The sequence below is a fragment of the Onthophagus taurus genome, chromosome 7 (assembly GCF_036711975.1).
Source record: "Onthophagus taurus isolate NC chromosome 7, IU_Otau_3.0, whole genome shotgun sequence".
Taxonomy (NCBI): Eukaryota; Metazoa; Arthropoda; class Insecta; order Coleoptera; family Scarabaeidae; genus Onthophagus; species Onthophagus taurus.
This window is the reverse complement of record NC_091972.1, coordinates 8,075,358-8,098,023: the sequence shown is the minus strand read 5'-3', so window position 1 is coordinate 8,098,023 and position 22,666 is coordinate 8,075,358. Positions and strand designations below refer to the sequence as shown.

Genomic DNA, 22,666 nt, shown 5'->3' with positions numbered 1-22,666 from the left:
TTGTGAAGATGATAACAACACATTATAGATAATAAGCAAAGGAAAGACTCATATATGGGGCATCACTCCTGATCAAAATCAGTAGTAACCTCACAGCGTCTACCAGAAAGATCTTGCTAAGACGAAAATAGTAAATTCTTATTTATTAGTGTTGCTTACTTGCAATCTAGATACACCAAAATGCTTAGCGCAAGCGTACTCCACTAAATTTAAAAAATCTATAACATATATAAACGTTGCAACACATTGTTAATTATATGAAATTGGAGATATTACAATCATTGCATAAAATGGGGCAAAACTAGAAAGTTGTGAAAATGTTTTGGTAAGAATGTTACTTTATTTCATTGGTTCTGATAACGGGATCATGACATTCTAATCTATATAGACATATTAAGAATTTGTACTTTAAATAAAATTTAAAAATAAATTAAGTGTTTTGTTTGTACATATTTTCATGATTTTAGAATCTGCTTTCAAATATTGGAACAAAAAACAAGTAAGTCTAACAAAGTTGGGTTGCTCCATATTTATTATTTGTGCTATGTTATTAGAAAAAACTAAGTTTTTTAATCCTTGATAATCCTGATATTTTGGTTATCTACATCGATAGGATATGAATTGTTCCGAGTACTGTACTCGAAAACGATGTCGGAAAATAAGGATACTTTGAATACTGAGTCTGATTCTGACTGGGGTCTTTAATCCTAATTTGTAATCACTACAAATCACTATAAGTTTACTAAAAGCAAACATGAATTCAGAAGATGAAGACGTAACTAACGAACATAACACTGCTAAGGAACAAGAAGAGTCGAATAAGACGATAACCTCAGAACTATTACAGGTACTAATTGATGCCAGATGTGATACCATAATATTGTCCGTTGCTGCCCAAGAGAAGTCAGCAACCCATCTTCATTTTTAGAAGCTCGAATTAAAAAAAAAGTAGCTAATCAGACTTGTATTTAAAAAATTTAAAAGAGCCTTAGCGATGATGTGAGTTTATGGTCTATATTTATCATAAAACAAACAAATGCGAGATAAAAGATTTTTGTGTAGTGGATGCAGCAACCTGACAAATATTGTGAATTTTGAACAGCTCTCTGCTGTTCAAAGAATATATAAATTATAAATAAATAACGTTTACTTCAAAAATTTTATCTATTGTGATGAAACACAATTTTATAGGTTAGTTCTGAAAAACATGAATTGTTGAATGTCGACATCGAATGCCAAACACATTTTCCCTAAAGACTAGCCAACATAAAAAAAAATAGTAAAATTCTTTTGAATATCAAAATCATATAATAATATTCACGGAAAATTTGCATGTTCATTTGAAATTAAAAAAAAAACTCCATTAACTTTGTGTAACACGTACAAAAATAGGTCAAGCACCCAACATAATAAACCCTATGTTATGAATTCAAAACGTTATCTTGCAACACAGATAAGAAAAACTGTTAAAATAACATCAAGAATAAAATCGTAATTCAAAAATAGTTGAGAAATATAGTTTTTGAAACGAACCTTAGAAATATTTGGTGATAATAACTGTGGAGAGGGATCACATAAATCGCGATAAGTAAGAAAAGGATCTGTGGGGGCCCTTAAGGCTACATTATCGTCTCTTAGAAACTCTCCTGTTAAAAGGAAATCTTCGATGTCTACGAGAAAAGGGTGACTATGGTGATCCAGAGGGACACAAACATCTCCCGCAACTGGAGCCAAATGTGTTAAATCGGCATCCGGTTCGTCTTTCAACACTGAAAAATAAATTTAAAAATTAATTTTTTTGTAAATAAAATTTTTTTTAAATGAAGGCCAAGGTTGTTCTATGAACCCAAAAATTACAATCAATTTAAGTTATTTATAAAGTTGTTGATAAGATTTTCATAACGATAGAAACTTGGCCTTTGGTATGAATATCCAAAAAAAATTTTGTATTAAGTAGGTGTGTCCATTTACGTCAGGTACATTTTATTTAATCGATTATGTTTTTCTTTAACTGATTGATAACGAAACAAAATGTTACTTAAAATTGATCTATTACAATTAATTTTTTTTTGATACTTACTGGTAATATCAGGTTCCTCTTCCGAAAACGTAATAAACCCTTTACTCATTTCTTCGGTTCTTGGCACGAATAATTTTGATGTGGCCGTTTGTCTTAAAGTTTGCCCAATTTCTGAGGGTCCCCCCAAAATTTTTTCTGTAACCGTCAACGGTTTATTCGGCGCTTTAACTTTCTTTGCAATTCCTTCAACAACGACCGATTTCTCACTATTATTATTATTATCCTCAACTTTCGTTTGTTGTTGTTTCTTCACCGCTTCCAATTTAATACTAGATTGGAGTTGACACGAAGAATAAATTTCATCTTTACATTCGATCTCACTGTAACCAAAAATTAACCAAGTTCCAACAAAGCGCTCCAAATAAAAAAAAACACTTCGTTTAGGTAACCACTTTTTCTTGAATATTTCAATATGTATTTTTAGATGTATCCTCGCGTTTTAAAAAGAAACGTTTTCGCGAATCACCAAAACAATATTCTAACCAAATATTCTGAACCGTATAGTTTCGATTATACGACGAGTTTGAACCGGACGAGAGACAGATACACGTTGTGCGCTCGTGTCGACGTTCGCGCACGAATGTACTCGGTTCTCCTTCTATTTAGTATCTATCCCCCCGGAAAAAAACGCAAACGCACGACGTCGGCTACGATACCGTTTAATACAAATTGCGTGATTTGCGATATGAACCGAAATACGAACGATTGTGGAACGAGCGTAAAATCACGTGTTCTTTTTTTTTGTATTCAACTGCATGAATAAGTGTAGAGTTGGTCAAGAATTCTTTTAACTAATATTGTAAAATGTTATGAAAGATAGATATTTAATAAAATGAATTGAATTATTAGTGTAATCAAATTAATTTAATAAATGTGTTCAATTAAATTACAATTACAGGATGTTTGTGGTTTCTTACTAGATTGCTAGAACTTATAGGTACTTGAGTGCTTCTATTTTTTTGATTATTGCATAATTTGCTGCTTACTAATTTATATTATCAATTGACGACACAAATCAATAACTTTGCACTTCAACTTGATGGTGCATATAGATCAGAGCATAGATAGTCTTATAAAGAGCAATTCTACAGAAATTTTTAAGTCGTTGGAAATGTTTATGATAACAGTGTTGGTGATGAAAATATTGAGACAAATCGAACAGAAAATTGCCCAAGAACGATAATGAGACGAGCTACTCAACATGTCAGAATTAACCGAGAGACCTTGCGACCAATTGTTGTTCAAGACTTTACAGTCTTTCCTTACAACATTCTAATTGCCCAAATTAAACAGCGTTTGTGTTTTTCTAATACTATTGTCAATACCATTAACAATCAAAGCTGGGTACACCAACAAATAGAATTACTGCATTTGGGGGATTGTATTTTTTGTTCAGAAATGGGTGCACGACTGCATTGGACCAATAATGATAGCACTTTGAGAGCTCTTTCTCGCTTTGGAGTATCCAGAGACCATGGATATATCATATTTTCCTGATGAAGTACGCAATTAATGTTACGACACTTCAACAAGTTGTACATATCACCTTGTACATTGGAGTTACTTTATGAAATTCATACTTTTCTATAAGAAGACCTTGAAAACTTCATGTATTTTGCTCAACACATATATCGACATATTTGACAAAGTGAATCTGTCTGTAAGACAATAACATTTTGAAGCTACGAAACGAGCTCATCAATAATTGCACACAAGCTTATAAACGAGAATGTAGAAGTAAGAACATCACGTTATGCGAGTTATGCGCAAACGTTAACACAAAACGTCGAGAAGACTCTGTTGCAGATTCTCTTCATGAAACTATAAAGACTAATAGAATACAGAAATATTATATGGTTGCTCCTTGATGTACTAAATGGTCACGTACTGTCCAATGGACTGTAGATATCTTAGAAGTCGTTCTTAGATCAGTAATTTTTGGTTTCTACTACCAGACATAAGTATAATGCGCTGGAAAATGTAAAGGGGTAGAGTTTTATATGAAGAACAAAATTAAAAACGCAACAATGTTTCAGGAACTTTTATGATGTTTCAGCATTGGTAACACGATGTAGTTGTTACTATTTTGGGTAAAACTCTTTGTGCATAAAATATTTAGGATGCAGAATAGTTTGGGAACCACAGCTTGGGGTTTTCTTCTCTTTCTGGCCGTTATATTACAATATTCAGGTTGAGGTTTGACTATGAGAATCTAAACTAAAGTTTTTCTTAGAACATTTATGACAAAAATCTTTGATTTGCATAGATACCATGGTACTTCGAGCACGTGCCTTAATAACTACTTTTTCAAGATAATCTTAGCCCAAGGACGGTAGAATCTAAGAGGACTGCTACATCCTTTGTTCTTTTGTAGTCCACTATGGTTAATGACGAGCCCACATACTAAATACAGCTGTGTGGTACAACTGCATGATACAAACTGCAGTCTGTGAAAAAATACTAGCAATTTATGCTGATTTGCTGCAGCAGACACTTTGCTACACAACACATCAGACATTTTATTTAAAACCAGTGAGCGCGAATATAAATGTGCAAGTGTATAGGCTTCAGTATAAATGGATATGATACTAAAGAGTTTATAAGAAAGCACTCTTCAATCTGGAGGGTTATAGAATTAATGCAGGTAATAAGTGTTACGCAGGAGAAGATTAATTCCAAGAAACAAATTAAAATAATTACCGTTGTATGTACTACTACGTGCAACATATTGGAAATTTATACCTAGATAGAAGATATGTGGTACAGAGCATTCAAGGAAGGGTTGTTAAATTCAATTTGCTCATACTAAATAATACAAAGAAAACAAATTTAATAAATTAATTTGATTCAAATAATTCAATTAATAATTTACAAGCTGCTTAGTAATTATGAATGATAATTACAAAAAAAAAGAGGTTTTCTTTTCCATAACCTTTCTTATTTAAATTTTAAATCTAGATAATATCCACGTGTAAAGAACGAGTTAAAAAAATTTAAACCACGAGAACTTGTTGTATATGTTGTAAAATACCGGTTAAGTAACTTTGAGGGTTCGTTTTGTATTCATACAAAATAGACAGGGTGATTTCTTTTTCGAAACACTTCCCTTCTTAAAACAAGTTAACACTTAACAAGTAAAAATTCGATTTTATAAAAGTTTTTGTGAATCAAAGAATATTAAAATTTATTAATTTTGGATTATTTTGAATAAGATGTTTTTCATGCGCAGCACCTCATTGAGGTTAACATGTAGGGGTCGACGCGGTGTTGATTGCATAACCGAGTTGATACAATTGTCTGCAATGGACGCTAATTGACAATTAGTAATTTATTGTACTCGACGTCGAGTCCATTACAAAATAAAATCATTCAAATTCTTTTTAATCGAACCAGGAAATGACTTCTTTTTATTTTAGAAACAGCTGATTCAAGCGGAAAATTGAATAACTTGGGCTTTCGAGGGACGTCGTAGGTTAGTATTCGCTTTCCCTTTTTGCCGGATCAATAGAGGAAGGCGAACTCGGAACGACCTTGACTCCAAAGTCCTACCTTAACTCTATCCCTAAAGCAAAAAGGGAAAATTTGTTGTGATTTTTACTTAATAAGTTTATAACAACATAAAATATGACCCGCCTTGCTTATATTCTCTAAAGTCTTTTTTTATCTATTTGTATTAGGATTACAAAATGTGTACTTTACCGGTTTAAATCAAAAGGAATAAAACGAAATAAATATTTAAACGGTACTGTCACGTTTTTAATGCATGATGATCACTTAATTACCTCATATTTAACCACAAGGCATCACGGGAACATGGAAACAATTTTATTTCAAAATTTAAGATATAAAAAAAATTCAAAGTTTCTATTTTAAGATTAGATTACGACCTAGGAAATGTGTCATTATCAAAATGTAAACGATTATTAGTATTAATAAAAAATATCAAAGAGATTTGGCTTTGAAAATGAATACACAACGTGATCCGTTCATCCTGTAATCAATGTTTCTTAGGAAATTTCCGCGACATGTGATTTAAATATGAATTGTAGCAATAAAAGTGATAAAGTCAATTTTTTATTTAACTATTTAAATAATAATAATCATTAATACGATCTCCGACTTAATTTATAAAACTATAAATAAATTCCATTATGCAATTAATTTCAAATTTATTATCAAGTTAACAAATTTCATTTTGAAACATGAATTTCTTTAAGTTTATTGTAATAAAAAATTAAATGTAGAAATGTAACACTTTTTAACTCAAAATTAAATAGAATTATTAAGATTAAAATATAAATAAACGATTAAGATAAGAAAATAAAAAATCATGGTCAATTCAAGGTGTACTTTTATTTATATTTTTTTTAAATGACCACAGGAAATGTTTTTGATTGTGCGTCCTTAGCATACGGTTCACGTGTTGCTGCCCAGCCTCCGTTAATGTTGCCAAAAATGCCCCTTTGTTATTTGCATAACAAACCTTGCTGGGCCACAACAAGCAGAATTTAGGTCACAAGCTATTTAAACAGAAGGTTCTAATTAAATTTGAAACGATTTTCATCGAAAAGTTTTGAATATATAACAAAAAGAGGGAAGGTATTCTTTGGGGATAGGACGTCTTGATGATATTGATTCGGTTTGAAGCTTTCTATTTATAAATGAGAAGGTGATATAAAATTTATTGAATTTCGATAGAAACATTTTTCAAATGAGGTTAACGAAATAACTTATTTCACCAATTTTAACATATTAAATCAACAACATGGATTTACTTAAGTTTATAAAATCTGATACCTGAATTATGTTTCAATTAATGTAAACGTTAAATTGGTAACTTGGACTTTTTTGCGATTCAATTTTATTCAATATCTTAACCAAATAGTACGGTTTTATCTAATTCGATGAATTTTGACTGTTGGTTATTTCCCACTTTTACGATATTGATCATTTTTCGATTACCCTACAAAAATCAGTAGAAATTGGTTAAAATTGTAATCTGATACAACATTTATTAATTAATCCAACAGTTTTTCCAATTGTATGAAACGTGTCAAGATATTTATCGTCATATTCTATTTTTGGACGAAACATTCATAACTAACAACCTGCTCAGAAATAAACACCATCATTCCTGAACGCCAGATTAAGAATAAAACAGAATCAAGTTGTTGTATTTTTCAATTATCAAATAGGATAATAAATAATTGGAACAGGACTCAAAACGCGACCACACATAAACGTTATAAAGCATTCCGATGAGATTGTAACTTTCAATCGGATGCAATCACATCTAAATCTTTTATATTACACCCAGAGTTGCCTGCATCATTTTCATGAATCCACATAAGCTTAAAATGAACATGACAATGCAATCATTAGTGAATGCTTTGGAAGGGGTACAAATGGGGGAGTGATGCGATTATAAGAGGTGGATCCTGTTAGTCTCTCCTATCCAATTCTGGATCTCACCTCCAAGTTGGTGGACCCTGAAATCCAGAGCAACCCTGTAGAAAATTGTGATAACCAATCCCAGTAGAAAGCGGGGTCAGGAAAAACCAGAGCTGGAGAAATGACCCTTCGAAAATCGAAACTGCCACGCAGACCCCAAGGAAGTGACGAACAAAGAATACTGATTTGACAAATAATGACATAACGAACCGCGAGGACTAAATATTGGAGCAGAACTCTTCAAAGATTAGAAAATATCTTAGCAAAGTACAAGGCTGCGATAATCACCATCCAAGAAGTTAAACGCCTTACAAAAAAGATTAGTAGATTTATATTAATGTTAGCATTATAAATGCACATGCCTCCAAACCACGACAGAAAATCAAAATTGGAGATATCAACGCTAAAAAGAAGCAAACAACAGTACCATGAACAGGTGGAAAACAACAACCTTCAGCACCTTATTTAAAAGAAAAGACAAGAGATACACAAGGCACCCTGGGTAAGGATAAGGACACATATAAAGTACAAATTAACTAATCTGAACAAAAATGGATGGAAGTCGTTATGATTTGACATTACAATGAATTTACTCTGAAATCAACGAACATTGATTTAAATGTAAATTTTATCAACATTGTATTAATGGATGTTGATTTAAAAATGAATACAAATTGACTGAAGGAATTGACTTAAAATTAACTGACATGAAGAGAAATTAAGTTCACAATGACAGATATAAACAGAAATGAAATGAAATATAAAATTGAGTTCAAATTGCGTCAAAATTACCAAACTTCAAGAAAAAAGGTTATAATAGAAAATATACAGAAATGCTGTAAAGCCAGAAATTGTTGAGTATTAATTATATGTTATAATGATTATATTATGTAAGCCAAATTAACCTTGTTGAAATATTTATTTCCGCCAAAAAGAAATTTACTGGAAACAATCTTATTAAAACTATATTTGAGCAATTTGAAATGACTATTTTAAAATGATTAATAAATCATAAACATATTCACTTAATTTATTTAAATTAGTTATTTTATCAAATAACTTGTATGGTAAATGTATCGATTAGAATTATTATTTTTCAACTTTTTCTTATAACCCATTCGGTTTCTACTCGATTATAATATGTCAAGGCTAAACAAATAACATTTTTTTCAAATTTTCTGCATTTCACAATTAATTTTTTTATACAAATCAACTTTTTCTCTAATGCTACTTTTAAATTCTATTTTTTTAAGTTTAAATCTTATTTAAAAAAACTAATTATCAATATTTTTTACACAAATATTAAAACAAATTCATCACAAACATATTTTTTTAGTTCTATTTCCCAGTCCCAACAAATTTCCGTTACTAGAAACTTTCTACTTGAGTACATGTCTGTAATCACGTCATACAGGCGCACTCGCGTATATTTTGCGAGGTCATTATAGCGACAACAGCAACAGGTAGTTAAGTCAGTAATTTTACACCAGTCCGAATGACTTGGTTACGTCATATGACACACCTCCGTCTTGTTCAACGAAGAAATTTCTCGACAGAAAAGTCAATGAACGGATACTTCTCGAGAGAAGTTACGTGTGACGAAAAGTTGTGAAATGAAAACCGCAAATTTAATGATCAGCTAAAAAATAAAATATTAATAACAAATCTATTTCTGGTTAAAGTCATATTGGAAATCCCATAGCCATTTTTTTCCAGTGAAGTGATGAGAAAAGTTCATAGAACGATTTATGTTATCGTTTGAAATTTCGGTGGTTATCCCAAAATAAATTCTCGTAAATCGATTCGGTTGGAACATTTTTAATCCTGACCGAGTCGAATATACAGACTAATTGATATTTTGGTTTATGAAAACGTTCAAGCTGGATTTATGCCAAGGATAAATGAGAAAAAAATTTAGCATAATATATGTGATGATAATGGAAAATTTTACCCCGGTTCTAAAGAAAAATTTAAAGAGTCTCAATTGTATCCCGGTTTTTTATACAAATTTCTTTTCGAGAGCCAAATTGTTAAAAAAAGAAATAAATAAAACTGTTAAAAACATAATAAACTTCTTTAAATATAACGAGAATAAACAGGTTTAAGTCTTTAAAAATTCGTCACACGCAAAACAAATGTTTTACATCTTTTTATCGTTTAACCAAAAATATTTAACAACAATTCTCAATTGGTTTACGCTATTTACATCGTAATCAAAAATGTTTTTAATGGACTTTTCACGGTTTAACAAGTATGTTTTTTAAATTACAGTTTACGAGAAGGTCGATTAAATTATGACCAAGCATCAATTAACGATTGTCCTATTTTTATTTTCTTTAGTATTACTTTAGACGAAATTCTACATCAAATAAAATTCTTTGATTCACAAAATCTTTTATTGTCGAAGACTATGTTATCATGGAATCCTTTTCGTAGAATTTTATATGCCATAACTGAACGAGACCCTAATTTATTTACATATTTGAGTTGTGGCGTCGTAGCATATAAAATAACACGAACACTGAAAGTAAATAAGAAAAAAGCAAGACCTACCTTATGAGACTTTCTAAACGGAATGTTTTGCGGGTGGAAAAATTAATTAAAACAGGATTCCATTTAAGTATTAAAAAGATAATAATAAAGTTACTGACCTTATGACGTAATTCACACAAACGACACTCTGCGGTTTCTGCATTTTATCGTAGATGAGCGTTGCTTGAGACAAAACCCATACGTATCCACCGGTTTTCGCTAAAAACCGATACCTGCTCGTTTCACACTGTCCTTTAGAAAACACTGCAACAAAAATAGATAATTTATAGAATTCTATTTTAATGATACATTAAGAAATTTAGATTGTTCATAAATATTCGACTTAATTTAATAATAAATATTTCTTCCTATAATTTAGCATTTTACGTCCTATTATTAGTCACATACGTATTCCACAGCGATGGCATACTAAATATCTTGGAATGCATGAGTACGATAGATTTAAATTTAGTAGTTTAATATCAGGCTACATTATCGATCTTTCATCACATCCTGTTATAAACCTCATTTCTTTAGTAGAACACATTTGTGAATTTTTTCTGGTTAATTTAAACTAGAAATCTCTTAACTTAGTAAATCAATATTTTGTGTTTAAAACTTGCTTTGTTTTATATTAGATTTGTTCCAAATCGTGAATATGTCTAGGAATATGATTATATAGGTCTTTGGAGGCTAATGAAAAGAAAGCAGATTATTGTTTATGTAACATCATGTTTGTAAGACAAAAAACATCGCGCAAACACAGTACAATGATTTCAGCTTTTTATCAAGTTATTTAGACCATATCGCCAAAGAAATACTTTGAATGAAGGTCATAAATTAATTGATTTATGTGGTTAGAGTTAGTGAGGCAACACACTGCAAAAAACGTCGAGGGGTCTACACCAATAAGAAGTAATCAATAAAGGTGGTACAACTAATCAACAAGAAGTAGTGAATTCATTCGCAACTTGATTGACGACAGTACTGAAAAGTCTTTGAATAACCGGGAGCTGAAAAATGAAAAAATTATGAACGGTTTGGATTTAGGTTCTAGTAATGATATCGAAAGTGACTGGGAAGAGAGATATAATTTAGACATTGAACATGCTTCCAGTAACAGTGTTAGTGATTTTAAAGAAAATGATACATGAAAGTATACATCTGATTTAGAAATCGACGATTAACTGTGTAATAATCCTTCAATAAGTGATGGTAGTTCATCTAATGATAACACTTTGTTATCTAAATTATTTTCAACAAAACAAAAACGCAAAAGGTGGAATTGTCTAAAGCTGTTAGACTATTAGAATCTAAAATGTCAGCAAATTTTTTTTTATTTTCTTTCATTCTCCTTCAAGAATGAAATTGCGGACATCAGCCGCGAGGCAATCGTTGGAGATAGAATCGAGGGGACTGTTGAGAGGATGAAATCAAAGGTTTGAGGGGTAACTTTACGGCCCCCATCAAAACTACGACGACGCCAGATATGATCGTCTTTGGAAGTTAAAGACCCCAGAGGCCGTTGGACGTATTCTTTGCTCCGAAGTATATTGCTTTGGGAAAGACTTATAAAAATGGTGATAAAAAATTATTTTATTACCTAACCAAGATAAGATAGAAAGAATTAATAAATAAAAATTTTTTAAAAACTGGGAAAAGATTTTAAACAGAATTCGTGTCATTCACCTACTAAATTCTTGGCGAAAGTTTCTATTAAAAAAATTGACAATAACAGTTTGATACACGACTAAAATTCCTATCTGGTACATCAAAAATAAATTTGGGCAGCCAAAAATAATACAAGATGAACCGACTATAATCGTTGTGTATAATTTAAAGGGTACATTAAATTTAGCAACGCGACTTCTTGTTAAAGTACCGTTTATTTTCTTTTCATTTTTGAAAGGATGTTATACAAGAGATTTTTTAACGTGACTTCTTTTAGTAATTACTTTTTTGGTTAATAAATATTCATGGCAATTGTTGAAATTGGAATGTACCAATCAACAACACCTTTTGCATTTAAATTTATAACAAAGCACAACTTTCAAAAACCATTAAGTCATTTTTAGATAATTATCTTAAAAAGTTGTTAAATTTTTAATTGCTTCCATAATTATTTTAACTCTAATAATCTAATATTATACATATATTATACATACATATAAAGGGAATTTCAGATAACTCGCAATATATGAATAGCTTAATAGTACAGGTATTGGGTAGTTTTGCAAAGGAAAAGTTTTGCTTGGATAAAGTGATAATGCTAGTGCAAAACTAGAGGTTTTGTCAAATTATATTGACATGTTGCATTTTATGTGGGATAAAGTAAATAGGTACTTTCTCCTAGTTTCTATGGAAATATACTTTTGTATATTGCATCTTAAGTGAATTTTACTGTATAAATTTCAATTTTCAACTGTAAGAAAAGTGTAATCTATGTTGACAACGTTTATACCTGTAATAGTATCACCCTACATATTATTGGATAAGTACTCAATTATACTATTGGTCAACGACCTTAAATTGAAAAAATGCTTGTTGTCAGCGCTTGTTAATAAATGTTTAATATATCGGCATCTTAAATCTCGCAGTAGATTCAAAATTATTTCTTTTTAAGCTTTTTCATATTCACCCAAATTGAACCTTTTTGGTGGTATGCCAAAGTATATTTAGAAAGATTAAGTAAAAAAAAAAGAACTTGAAATTAATCCTTGCATAAATTCTTGCATTTTACACTTGAGAAAAAAAAATAAAGCTTTTAAAAATATAAAACAATAAAAAAAATGATTATATTTTACGATTACAAATCTCGCTGGTTATAAAAAGAAATTACCTCCCCCTATACAAAAATTATGATTCCGGAGAGTTCAATTCAAAAAGGAGAAAACAAAACGAGTCTATAAAAATGTGTCTCGACCGTAAAAAAAGACGACGGACAGTCGGGGTATTTTTCCATTTTCATCTACGAAAATGAGAACGAATAAAACGGAAACGTTTTTTAACACCCAAGACAATGTCCTCATTAAATAAATTAACGTTTCGCAAAGAAATCGATTCCAACTTCTGTAACAACTAGACTAAAATAGAATTTAATGGAAAATAACGTCAACGACTTTTTAATTGAACGTCGGATATAAAAACTATTCCGGTTTCTTTAATCGATAACATAACAAATTTATTTTGAAATTAAAAAAATTGTAGTTTACTCTAAAAGTTTTGACATACAAGGCATAGATGTCGCTGTGACTTAATAAAGTGGACGATTTCTAGATGGCGCTAAAAGCATTGTAAAAGAAATTGCCTATACTTACGACACTTAAATGCAGAGCTGATTGCTTCAGAATCCATCGCGTGATGATATTCATAAACTGATTTTCCCATTAGATCTTCTGATTTATATCCAAGAAACTCAGCCATTCTAAAATCATTCAAAAAGTGAATGTGGCTCCAGAAATAACATTTAAATCTTACTTTTCATCAGCATAAGTAATTTTCATATCGAGACTATGTTTAGTTAAAAACGTTTGATGCGGTAAAGGAGCTTCAATATTAGAAGGATGAGGAATTGGTTGTCCTATAGCTATTAGACATTGTTGCATGGTTCCTTTAGCATCATCTTTATTACTATCTTTAATGTCTTTTTTAAAAGATTTTTGTACCATGTGACCAGTCACATGAATAACCTAAAAAATATTTCAATTAGGTTTGAAATTAATATTGATGATTTAATGTTTACCTTGTAGGTAGCACTTTTTAAATTCACAGATCTTCCTTTACTCGTCAATGTACACTTAAGCCTAATAAAAAACGATTTCTTATCTTGTTTACTTCCATGGGATTTTGTTGAAAGAATTTCTCTAATTTCATCGTGATCACAAGGATGAGAGTATTCATAAACTGTTTGACCCATTAAATCAATCTATAAAAAAAAAATTATTAATAAGAGAAATTTAATCACTGGATGACCTTGAAATATATTTCATGTCTTTAAATTTAAGTTTTATTTTAAGAGAACATTTTTTTGCTACTTAAAGAAAATATTTACAAACTTAATGATGGATATCTCTTATTTTACAGACATTCCATATATTTAGTTATTTGATGAGAAATTTAGGTTCAAACAATGAATTTAAAAGAAAGAGATAACAGAAGATATTTTTACTTACTTGTGAAATACCTAAATATTCGCTGACGTTTTCTGACAAATAAACAAAATCTCCTTCTGGCGATAGAACTAAAAGGAATCCTTCCAATGATTTTAAGAAGACGCTTTCATCAAGATTTACTTCTTCTTTTTCAACCGCAACTTCAGGAACTTAAAAGATATGAAAAATGAATCATTAATAAAAAAGAATTTTTACATAAAACGTTACAAAAGTATCAGTCAAACAAAAATGCTTCATTTTTGATAAAATGTGCAACAAGATTTATTTAATAACAGAACAAAATATAATCTGATTCGTGAATATAATAACTAGATCGCTTACTTAAGAGTAAGCCATAAACGTTTTCAACACAAATAATTTAAAATGATCGCCAATTATTGAATATAGATTTTAAAAGTGCCTACGATAGTGTCGATAAAAGGTCACTGTATAACGCAATGAAAGTCAAATATTCAATATCCTAATACATTTAATACAATTAGTATAAATTGAGTGTAAAGTGAAGGTCCAAAATAATTTATCAAGATCCTTTTCGACAGGCGTGGGGCTACGCCAGGGGGCAGCCTATCATGCCTACTGTTTAACATAGCTCAGGAGAAGGCTGTACGAAAATCAGGTATAGCAAATAGAGGAACCATTATTAATAGAAGGGTACAGATATTAGCATACACCGACGACATAGATATAATAGCTAGAACAAAAAGAGTATTGGAAGGGACAGCAGGGAGGCAAGGGCTGCAGGTTAACGCTCAGCTAACCCCACTTGAAGATCTGATTAGTGAACCATACACGTTCAAAGGTGTAAAGGAATTTATATACCTTGGAACCCAGGTAAATGAAAATAACATAATAACTGCAGAAATTAGAAGAAGACTGTATATGGCTAATAGAGTTTACCTTGAACTGAGAAAACTATTAACGTCAGGCGGAGTAAACTAAAACGTTTATAAGACCAGTCTTCACGTATGCGTCAGAAATCAATAGGTTAAGGTGGCTGGGCTATCTAGAAAGGATGGATGACAAGGAACTCCCAAAGCAAATGTTCCGCCAAACAGTATTTGAAACCCGCAATAGAGGCAGGTCTAGAAGCAGATATAAGGACCAGGTGGAAGAAAGTCTAAAAATGTTGGGAGTTAGAAACTGGAAGGCCAAGGCACGAGATAAAAGAGAGCTGAGACCCACCAGGGCTTGTGGTGTCAATGATGATGATAACCACCAATTGTTAACATCCTAAAATATCAAGAAGAAATGGATGGAAATACCCATCAATGTGATGGTTCCAAGAGCAGTGTGATCTCTTAAGAATAATAGTGCTGAATTCATACACTTCGAACTCCATAAATTTCCTGGAGCGTTCAAAAAGCGAATAAGGATAAAAGAAATTTAGTGAATTTCGATAAAGAGCTGAGACTTTAAATATCTTCGTCTTAGCAAATTTGGGTTTATATGATGAATTTAGGTTTTTAGATGGCCCTAAAAAGATCAAAAAGTAACTATGAATTAACTAGAATGACCCCAAAAAAATGCGGAATCCTATTAGCTGGATACACTTTTCTTAACTATTTTCAATAGCTTAGATCTATTGGATACAGTATGACCTCAAAATATCCATTTATATCCTTAAGATCAAACAATACGTTTACTTCTTACTTATTCTGTTAATTATTCATTATATACAATTTATTATTCAATTATTCAGTAGTAATAGTATCAGAACTAGAAATATTATAATTGAGAAATAATTGAAGGATTTCGCGTTAAATAAACATAAGGAATATGACGATAAGAAGAAAACTCGAGCAGAATTTAATACTAAGTATTAATAGTTGTATTGATACTAAATATTGCTTTATGTATCGTGGCAAGCAGCTGAGTGATTATTATCAGTCTGAGTTCTTTAAAATTCCCGTTTAGTAGAAAGACTTAAAATACGTGACTTTTGCACTATCTTTAAAAAAATTTAATTTAAGTCAATTTGAGTCAATTCGAATTATTTAGAGAATATCGTGCTGAAACTAACCTATATTTATCATTTGCTTTACACGCAAGAAAGCAATAGCAAGTCTCATAACGGAAGCTTTATCCAGCTGGCTCACTTGTTGTTGCGTTAACGGTAACGCTTCCGACATATCCGTGAATACTTGAGTTTCTCTTGATCTTCTGCACCTGGCCGCATCTCGCGATTTTTCTTTTCTTTTTTCATTATTCCTAGAACAAAATAAATATATATTAATAAAATATTTGATATTGTTGAAGAATTAGCTGTAGATTGAGTGTAGTTTAAGAGATATTGATGAAGTGAAATTAATCAACAAGACGTAACATTTTGGAAATATTCCAAGAGTTTCCCGAAAACCACGAGACCATCATATGACTATTCATTATAATCAAATAGATGCCAAAACATTCTTATTTACATAATCAACAAAAAATATAAACATTAATTCAAATATTATAATCGGATATTAAAATTTTCTCAATTTAAAACGTATTTCTCTTCTTGAATTATCTATTAGACAATTAAAACAGAGAGATAGTTTATCAATGTCGTAACGACGACCTTAGTTTTATCCAAAGATACACATTTAAGAACGAAGTAATTGACCCATTTCGTTGTATTTAACTTACATTTTCTGTTTCTTTTTAAACAAAACAAGACGAGGAAGTAATTCGAAAAAGTTTAGTTTTTAGGTTGGATGGGCGTTCGGTATGCACTCACTAACAATAAGTAACTATCAACGTTGAAATTCCAGTGAGAACTAAATTAGCATGGACTCAGTTGTGTTAAGACGGAACGGCGACGATACGACGTCGCGTCAGACGTTTCTCCTCAGTTTGCTGACGTACGTTCAGGTTCACCGGAATCAAATCAAATAAGATTCGGGTTCAAGACTTATGGAATCCCAGAGAAATGAAAAAACCAAAATAAAAAGTTATCAGGAAAACATATAGTTTTAACTTTGCAAGAATTAATTATTCAAACCAATCAACCTTGCCAAGGCGCTATTAATTTGTTTATCGGAAACTCTTAACTTGTAAATACCATAAAAAAGAATTAATTCCAATAAAACAAGGTTAAAAAACGTATTTAGTAATCTTGTTTATTACGTTGCTTTTGAAACCTTTCCAAGTGGATTTGTAATAAGCAAATAAATAGGTGTCTTTATATTAAGATAAAATCTTGACTAATTCAAGACAATTTTTATTTATTCGTAAATTTCATAAAAAAATTCCTAGAATTTCACTTTCTTATCAATCAAAATCATTGACCCAAAACCTTCTCCCATCAATCTGTTGCAGACATCACAAAAAGGAAAAAATTCCGAGAATCATTACACTTAAATAACTGAAGTGATATGTCGTGACAGGTTTAATCGGGCTCAATTCTAAGAATTTTAAAGAGTGAAAGTGTGCAACAAAAACAAAATAAATAAATCTTGATCAAAAGAAGATAATCCTTATTATGTCTTCTTGAGAATGAATAATTTACGTTATTTCACGGTTGTATTTTCAAGCACGGTTTAAAACGGCTCATTTGACTTGTTAATAAGTGGAAAACACAGTGTCGAACTCGTTGAATACATGAATGGGTTACTTCCTTTGTTTGAAGTTCAATCGTATTAAGTTGTTTAAATCGAAAAACGTGCTGCGTGTATTAAATGAGAATAAAAACCGCAAAAGTAATTGAAATGAATTTTAAATGATAACCATGAAAATATTTTTTAATATTTTCTATACATTACAATTTTGCATATTAATAAATTGACGATGGTTACAAATCAATAACTAAATAATAAATATAAAAACGATGCAATAATAGTGTGAATAATCGCTTTAAGGCACAACAATCTTTCAAAACAAGATTAAAAAAACATTATTATTAGTAGATAAACCAGCAAACACTGCTCTAAAAAACAATAATATGAACTAGTTGATACTAATACAAAAAGTTTAGGTGTACTATTACTATTTTGGGTATAGAAGAACGTTTTAAACACACATAACCATTATCTCTCTCTAAGAAATAATTCTAACAAACATTTTAATCATTAATCAATAATTAGTAATATCAATAATTTCACAGATATTAACAATACGTTAATTAAATATTACAAATAACTTTTTTATCAGACTACTTAAATTATACAAGATTTTAATGATAAAATTATAAAGTTTTGTGATACATGACTTTTATTTAATTTTTATTATGGCATATTATGTAACAAATACTATATACATAATAATATCATACTTACATAAAATCTTCTATATCCACAACATTAACAAATTGGCACGTGTTATAACAACCATTAGCATAATAATTGTAACACTGATTATAATCCCAATTTTGATTATTTCTACAAGGTAATTTTGCTAATAAACCATCGGGCATAACTGGGGGTCCTCTTGAAGGAAATAAATTTGGTTTAACACCATCATAATCAAACTTCATCAATTCATCTTGATGTTGATAATAAGGGCAATTATTAAAATTAAAATTTCCACCATAAAATTGATTTTGAAAATTTCCATTTGTACAGGGTAAATTAAAAGCGTTTTCGTTACTGCAATAACTTGGTGTTTGAACTATATTTCCAAAATCTTCAATATCGATGACTCTAAATGAACCTGTTGGTGCTTTTTTATTCGCATAAACACAACTTGTCAGTTGGTTTTCAAAAACTCCGATCGTTGGACAATTCATCTTCAAAAATTCACTTTTTTTAATTCACTTGATGATCATAGCTGTGATTATACACAACTTGAATTAAAAGAGATAATGTCGACGCAAATCCAAATGTTACTGAATTACCCGCAATCACTGCTCACAGAGTAGCCCGAAAAAAAAATTTATCTAATCGCGCAGATTAATGTTCCACGATCACGGTTACTAATGATGTATCAACATAATATGTTGATATAAAAAAGTTTTTTGGAAAATAAAGAAAAAAGGAGATACTAATTGTTCAATTAGACAATGATCGAATACGAAATCGTTTATAACAAAAAAAAGAAACAATCATAAGAAGATAACTGGTGACAAGATAAACAAAAATTTTTCACCGATAATTATTTTAATTAATATTAATAATAGAATTTGTTAAAATTAGATTTAAAAACTTGAGCCTGGAATTAATTTGTAAAAAATTATTTGAGAATTATAAAATTTATTTAGCATTAACCCAGTTTGAGTTTAACGAACTAATTCGAAAGCATTAAAATTAATTAACCATTAAGTGAAACCATTTTTATTTCTTCATCGTAATTTTAAACAGCTTATTATATTTATTACGAGTAAATAAAAAAGCTTTTGAAATCAATTTAATCTAAATTTATCTTTAAATCTAACAAATCTAATATCTTATAACCTTTAACATTCACGTAGCTTCTTCATACACTGTTTTTATTTAATTTCAGAATAATGATGATTAAATAAATCTAAACTATCTTAAAACACTCCATAAAAAGACCAGATTAATTCGAAATTATCTGATTAATCCGATAATCCGAACTCAAGTACTGAGATTATAAAAATTTAAAAAAAATCTCCCAACTTTGTAAGATGCAAAAACAAAAATTACATTTTAAGTTGTTTTGAACAACTTGATATGAAAGATATACAGAAAAAAAATACATTGACAAGTTTTAAAATATCGTTGCAAAACTTAGTGTTTAGAAATATCTTTTTTTGTTGTTTCGAAATTTATTTTTTTTATAAATATCATAAGGACAAAGTATCTATTTTGGCGAAATATTTTCAAAATGTGTTTCCAAGGTACCTTCAGAGTAGTCTCAAGTAGATTTCTTATCTTTAAATCGCGTCAAACATTTTAGACTAATCAATCCGAAATTAATTTTTAATATACCTTCACCACTCGGAACCGTCAGATAATGTCAAAAAGTTGTAAAAAAAAACATTGATGTATTACTTGATGTAATAGTACCTTTTTCGCAATCTCCTCAGACAATGTGTACACAACCTCTCTCTCTCTCTTAAAGATGTCATTCACTACTTACGCAAAATTATTATTATTAAGCAACATATTTTTTTAAATAATAAAATTATTCTTATAATTCTTAACATTTTACAACAACAACATTAACATGTGTATAAAAGCATCAGAGTGCTTCAAAAATTTGGAAAAATTATCCACAACAAAAGTTATGCTTTATTATTATTAATTTGGTGTTGAAAGGACCAAATATAAACAATCAATTAATATAAACTCGACAAACAAACATTTTGATATGATAATCCGCAAATAACCGTTATCTTATTAATGATGATTTTTGTCAACCGTCTAACGTCGTTGAACTTAATTTATTTCGATAATAACGTCTGTTAGTAAATAAGGGGTATGAAAGGCTAGACAAATTGAACGGACACATAAAGTTAAGTGCGTCACAAAAGATCTAGAGCATGATACACAAGATGAATCTAATTAAAATACGGAGCTATGTGCTCTATGTGAGTTCGTACACGTAAAGTTTACTGCAAAACCTTGCCAGATTTATTTTATATATTTCTAGGAAATCTCACGGTTATTTAGTAGTTGATTATATTCAGAGAATGAGGTAAATTTATTTTTTTATGTTAGAAGTTGTTAAATTAGTAGTAGGTAGTTCAGTTTGTATAAAAAAATATAAATAAAATAATACTTTATAAATGTTTAACAACTTACATTACAAGAGAATGTATGATGATAATTAAATTAATGTGTAGATTAAGGAAAAATTCTAGTTGCGGAAAATTATATAATTATTGTAACCGCAACTATCAAGAAAGGTAAGCGTTTACGTTTTGAATTATGGAAGTGTTACGATTGTTTTCTTTAAACAATATGTTTTCTAGGAATCAAAATGATTGGATGAATTAGTGTCGAATAGAATCCAAAACAACCTCTGTTTATATCAACCAACTTAACAACCTATTTAGTTGAATTAATTTTATCATATATGATTGAATCCTAACATCTACATTCATTCACTCCAAAAATCTATCATTCATAAACAGCAAAACATTCTAGTGTTAACTTCATTTCTGAACAAAGCAAAACTCAAATTCATGATTTTGAGTGATTTATTTGTAGTGCTGTAATGTTTTTGTATAATTAGGTTAATCCAAGAAAATACAACTTTATTATTACAATTAGAATAAGTAAGGTCAATGACTTAAAGTACGAAATGTTATGTTAGGTCATGGTCGGTACATAATGGTTACATGTTAATTTAGCAAGGTTAGGTTTGCTTACTAAAGTCATTAACCTTAGATAAGGAATGTTAAGTAAGGTTAGGGATCATAACGTCCAACTGGAATGTTGAGAACGGTTACGGTTATCTGCTACGGTTAATGACTATGCGAAAATCATTGACATTGAGAGGACTTCAAAAGCACATAAAAGAAGTGCAAATTTTAAATACAAAATAACTTCAATATATAAACTTAACACATAAATAAAAGATGCTGTTTCGTCTAAGTTTCTGAAAGAAAGACTTTTATACGCTAATGTATTGTGTTGTCAAAATATGAGGCAAAGGAAATGAGGCGAATGATGAAAACGAAAGTTATCAAGCACTGTAAGAGAAGTAGCGAGAAATGAGATCAATGGAAATGTGAAGGGAAAGATGTCGAAGAGATTTCCGACGTACAAGGTACGAAGAGAAGAAAAGATAAAGTAGATGGCCTATTTTCGATGTTAGAATGTAAAGTAAATTTTAGCATCAAGCAAGAAGACTATGCAAAAGATGTTACATGTTATACTACGAAATAAACAAATCAATACCTCCAATAGAAAAAAATTAAAAAAACCAGAAAAAAAGAAGTGGAAGGAACATGTAGAAAGAACGTTAAGAATTTGTATGTGTGGACGATCGGAAGGATGACCTCTCAAGAGATGGGCTCGTGGCTTGACGTAGAAAAAAATATAAAATATGTGTAAGGATATGCACCTTATTAAGAACTTTTTACGGCCCACAGAGTTTAGATAAACTTCCTTTGTAAGCAAGTAAATACATTTCATCATTAATTATGCTAATTTCTTAATTTTTTTTTAAGTATTCAAAAACATGAATTTTGTGACGTTTATATGAACATAACAATTTACTTGTAATTAATATTGTAAAATATTTAGTTCCAAATCGCGGGTATCAGCATTCTTAACTGAGATCTGATTACAAAATGTATAAAAGATTTAGTACGAAATTTAAGATCGTATCACAAGACCGTATTAAGGCATTCGACCAATCTCAATTAAATAAAGAAGGCCTAACAACTGACGTCACAATAAACAGACCATTAATCTTGTACACGTAGATTGTGTACACTACTTTTGTGTTAATTTTAGCAGTGTTTTAACAAATAATAAAGTATTACATTAAGTATTTCCATACAAAAAAGCTTTTCTAGTGTTTTGTCAGAATAATCATTAAA

The 22,666-nt window shown here is 30.1% G+C and overlaps 1 protein-coding gene across 2 annotated transcripts in view; it reads right to left on the bottom strand.

Moving 5' to 3' along the window:
* The window catches only part of LOC111422763 (HIF-1 transcription factor component sima), a 39,289-nt gene that overhangs the window by 6,623 nt on the left and 10,000 nt on the right, over positions 1 to 22,666 (bottom strand). The window contains exons 1-9 of one of the 2 annotated variants that reach the window (XM_023055981.2): positions 16,864 to 16,968; positions 16,256 to 16,443; positions 14,236 to 14,384; positions 13,806 to 13,988; positions 13,541 to 13,752; positions 13,381 to 13,487; positions 10,183 to 10,327; positions 2,081 to 2,400; positions 1,534 to 1,769 (exon numbers count right to left, since the gene is read on the bottom strand). In XM_023055981.2, coding sequence (XP_022911749.2) covers positions 1,534 to 1,769; positions 2,081 to 2,400; positions 10,183 to 10,327; positions 13,381 to 13,487; positions 13,541 to 13,752; positions 13,806 to 13,988; positions 14,236 to 14,384; positions 16,256 to 16,443; positions 16,864 to 16,865 — 1,542 coding nt within the window. In that variant the 5' untranslated portion in view covers positions 16,866 to 16,968. Of the gene's footprint in view, positions 1 to 1,533; positions 1,770 to 2,080; positions 2,401 to 10,182; positions 10,328 to 13,380; positions 13,488 to 13,540; positions 13,753 to 13,805; positions 13,989 to 14,235; positions 14,385 to 16,255; positions 16,444 to 16,863; positions 16,969 to 22,666 lie in introns of those variants that run through there. The other variant, XM_023055980.2, reaches the window with a different exon arrangement.